Here is a 4,621-nt window from a genome sequence, read left to right on the forward strand (position 1 = left end):
CCACACACAGTCAGTAGCACAACACAATCTAAACTGAACTTGGTATTTAAATTCGCATGCAGAATTCGTGTCAATTCGTAATAGTGTCACCACACTTTCGCGTGCGAAATTTTCGAAAGTTTTCGCACTTAAAATTCGGAGTAATGTCACCGCCGCCTTAGGCTGGTTAATAGGTACAGTGTGTTCATAAAGCACAAGTAACATATAACCGATCAAAATGAATTTCCCATTTTTGGTACTTCCTCTATCGGTGGAAGAATATGGGAAAAAGAAAGTAAAAATTAAAATTGAGCTCTGTTTTTCATTCCAATGTGGGTATGACACCAACCCACTGCAAGCTGAGAGCATGTTTTTCATTTCACTTCCAGTGTACCTTTTTAAAAAATTGGAGTGGAGACCCTGGTATCAATGTACTATGTTTTTAAGGCCTTTTCGGATGTATCACAAGTAGGGGGTTCTCATGCAGGACTTTAAAGTTGGAGGGCTCCCCCTAAACAAGTGCCTGATTTGTTTCCTACAAAAAAAAAAAAAAAAAAAAAAAAAAAAAAAAAAAAAAAAAAAAAAAAAAATCCACCAAGGAGTTAATTTTTTAAAAAAAAAAAAAAAAAGGAAAAAAAAAAAAAACGGACTGATTCCCAGGATTGCAGATTTCTAAATTCAAAAATTAAGATGGGGGGATGGCCATGTTTTACAATCTCACAGCTCATCATGTAATAAGTTTTTTTATTTATTTGATTACCCGCTAAGCATCATGGCCATGTGTGATGTAATAAGTAATACCTAATCTGTAAATTTCGGATCTATTAACTGAGTGAAATAAGAACACAACTTGTAAGTCTGGGTGTACAATTTGAAAATGGCTGTTGCCAGTGTCATATTAGGTACATGTTGAGGGCCCAACTGTGTCACAAAAGCTCTCCAGGTGGGATATACTCCAGTGAATATTGCATTGTTACAAGATGACACAACACAACTTTTACAATTGAACATTTTTTAAACAATTTAACTTCAGTAGGTAAATGTAATGATGAAACTTACCTTGTCCCACAAAGACTGAAGTTCCAACTGTCCTCCCAAGTCCCAAAAGTTGAGTCTGACAGTATTGATGTCTATTTGCCCTATGTTTAAGCCAACTGTTGTTGTAATCTTAGAAGGATTCATACCTTTGTAGTTTTTGGTGAACTTTGTTTTTGCTGATTCCAAGTATGTCTGTAAAGATAAAGTGAAATCTTACAAGAGAATCAGGCTGGTCCTATGGTAATTACTAGCTGAATTCCATTGCTTTGCTCCAGAATCAGAATGTAGAAAATAATAAAAAATATGGTGGTGCTGCACACTCCCTATTAGTTGCATAGTTATCAAACTAAAAACATAAACGAAACTCAAAATGTTGGTCGAGAGCGGAACATTTCTCTCCCACAGTCTCTGCACTCTGTGTATTTCTTATGGAGATTTTAGCGATCAGAAATTGATCATAACTCAGGATCGGTTTAGATTTTTGCAAAATCCTTTCTTATTGCACACCTAGACCATAAAAGGAATATTCCTACCAAATTTCAGCTTTCTAGATGTTGTGGTTCAGGAGATAGAGCAATCAGTGTGTGAAATGTGAATGAGTGAATTGATCTTGATTTTATAATATAAGATTGTATATTCACCCAATAGGTAGGTATCTACAATTCATCAGTACACTCTGTAATACTCTGTATAGATATTCTGGTTGCAAATGCAACTGTTCAATAGATAGTTTTCCCTACCATCCTCTCTTCCCTGAGCTACTCTGCTAAGCACAAATGCCGTATGTCAAAAATCCCTACTTCCAGGAAATTGAGTTTAAAGATTTGGTACTTGTGCAGAAGTCACGTCCGTGGAATATTGCTACCAAAGGAACTGGCACAAACAAGCAGTGACCAGTGTTATTGTTATTATAGGTTTAGGTTAAACACAAGAAGGAGTTTTCACAATTAGAACAGTGATTAGTGTTATTATAGGGTTAGGTTAAATACAAAAAGGAGCTTTTCTTTCCCACGGATGTGACTTCTGCATAATTACCAAAGATTTCAATCTAGGTGTATGGCAAACATATGTTTTTGACATACGGCAAAACATTTTAAAGGTTTTCAAGGTGTTTAGGATAAAGAAAAAAAAAAAAAATCTGGTGTGAACATCACACGACTTTCTATTACATTTGCAGAATACGTAGGTATTTGAAAAGAAATAGAAAGTAAAAAAAAAAAATGTAATAAAAGGGAAATTTGTTGACACAGGGGAGTATCGAACCCGCAACTTCTCAAATGTAAGTCAGAGAGTGCTAAAAGTAGCACCATTCGATTCCGCGTGAAAAATCACATGGGATCAACTATTCACATGCTTATTTGGTAACGGTTCACAAATAAAAGGGAATTTGTTGACACAGGGGAGTATCGAACCCGCAACTTCTCAAATGTAAGTCAGAGAGTGCTAAAAGTAGCACCATTCGATTCCCCGTGAAAAATCACATGGGATTAACTATTCACTTGCTCATTTGGTAACGGTTCACGAATAAAAGGGAAATTTGTCGACACAGGGAAGTATCGAAACCGCAACTTCTCAACCGTAAGTCAGACAGTACTAAAAGTAACACCATTCGATTCGGCGTGAAAAATCACATTGACTAGAGTATTCACATCCGAATGACCAAATGTTTTCGATATCTCTTACCGTTTATACGAAATAAGGGTTAAGCAACAATCACTTTGGTTAATATCAGGATGGGTGACTATCAGATTTTTACCAAATTGTTACAGTCGCGTCCTTGGAACATACTGCAGACTCAATATTTAAGTTACAAAAACGGGCCTTAAGATCAATATTCAACCTCAATAGAAGATCCAGCTGCAGAGGTCTTTTCAGGGAAAATCAAATACTCACCTTCTATGGCAGTTTTATCCTGCGCCTTCTGTCATTAGTTCACACTCATCAAGAACAATTCCCCACCCTCAGTCATCAGTACCCAACCAGAGGGGGAAATCGTCACCTCCTAGTCCCCAGAGTAGACCACTCCAGTTACTATTATATTGGAGTGGTCTACTACAACCAACTACCTGCCACGTGGAGGACCATGGACCGGGATACATTTGAGAACATTCTGAGGGAGAAACTGATGGTCCTGGAGCCCTACTCCTTGCAGAGGACGAGGTAAGCCGGCCTGGCATGATGACACCCCAGCCGCATTACTCAAGCATTGATTTATATATTCAATATTTATTTTATTGTACCTATCTACTGTACCATCAATTCATTTATTTATTTATTCATTATTATTTTCTATTGTTACTCTTGCTTTTATTATTACCATTGTTATTATTATTGTTATTATTATTATTATTATTATTATTATTATTATTATTATTATTATTATTATTATTATTTTAATGTAATGTTCTAAGCAATTGTAATTGTATTATGGAACAAAAAATAAATAAATAAATAAATAAAAAAATAAGCTTCAGGACTGTCGTGATAAAACCTGAATGTATGGCAAGTCTCTACCAAAAGCATAAAGCTGACAAAGAAGATATTTTATCTTTATTTAGCCAATCACCAATCAGATAAAGCTAAAGCTGATAAAACAAAAACACCACCACAGCTTCTTCCATGCTCAAACATTATTAAGCTTTGAGGTGTGAATGCTCAGAGATAAACAACCAATTCAACATGAACCTGTGAGAAGAGTATAGGTAGGTACATAGATCAAACCTAAACCTTAGTGAAGAGACACAACTTACAGTTTTTCCAGCATTGTCTAGAGTCTAGGGTCTAAGCCAAGAATCAACAAGAGTATACATAGAACCAACCCAAACCTTAGTGAAGAGACACATACTTACAGTTTTTCCAGCATTGTCTAAGCCAAGAATCAACACACAAAACTCATCCTTCCGTAGCATGTACTTGTAAAATCCAGAAACCAGAGTGTACATTCTGATAAGGACAACATTCAAATAGGTTTGTGAATCTGTCTGAAACACTTTCACTGTTCCAGGAGTGAAAGAGAGAAAAATGTGGGAGATTTCCTTTTATCACAACCACACCACTTGACTGACATTACTTCTGCCACTTCTGGAGTCTGGACATTGGGGCTCAACCACCTTTTTTTTTCTTCGCTGATAAAGGAAGTTCGAAACACGCTGATATCAATAGAAATGCTTAAAATTTCATTTGAGGCTTCCTAAGAGGAGAAATCTTCGTTTGAAATTTTCGAATTTTGAAACGCACAAAATTTTCGCGGGCAGCCATTTTTTCGTGATGACGTCAGTTCATGCAAGGTCGCAAACCATGGCTGCTTCAACGTTATTTTTTTGCGACCTTTGAGCGACATTTTAGGAGATTTAGGGACCGTTTTGGACGTTTTTGAGTGCAGCTATCCTCCTATCCTGTCATTCTTCTCTCTTCAATTTCGAGACGATAAGACCTTAGATGTTAAAGTTCCCTCTATCAAACCTCTGAAAAAAAAAAAGTTTAATGTAGGTACGAACGTTAGTCAGGGTTGCAATTTTTGCTTTAGAATTACAATCCTTGGTACCTTCCTCTAATCTAATAGACCAAATTGGTCCATATGGTGCCAACATAATTGTTTCATATT

The 4,621-nt window shown here is 36.3% G+C and overlaps 1 protein-coding gene across 1 annotated transcript in view; it reads right to left on the minus strand.

Moving 5' to 3' along the window:
- LOC103513177 (ADP-ribosylation factor-related protein 1) overlaps window positions 1-4,244 on the minus strand; it is a 14,299-nt gene extending 10,055 nt beyond the window's left edge. The window contains exons 1-2 of the mRNA XM_026826450.1: window positions 3,867-4,244; window positions 1,012-1,209 (exon numbers count right to left, since the gene is read on the minus strand). Coding sequence (XP_026682251.1) covers window positions 1,012-1,209; window positions 3,867-3,959 — 291 coding nt within the window. The 5' untranslated portion in view covers window positions 3,960-4,244. The remainder of the gene's footprint in view (window positions 1-1,011; window positions 1,210-3,866) is intronic.
- Window positions 4,245-4,621: the final 377 nt, after the last annotated feature.

This window comes from Diaphorina citri, unplaced genomic scaffold, assembly GCF_000475195.1.
Source record: "Diaphorina citri unplaced genomic scaffold, Diaci psyllid genome assembly version 1.1 scaffold936, whole genome shotgun sequence".
NCBI lineage: Eukaryota > Metazoa > Arthropoda > Insecta > Hemiptera > Psyllidae > Diaphorina > Diaphorina citri.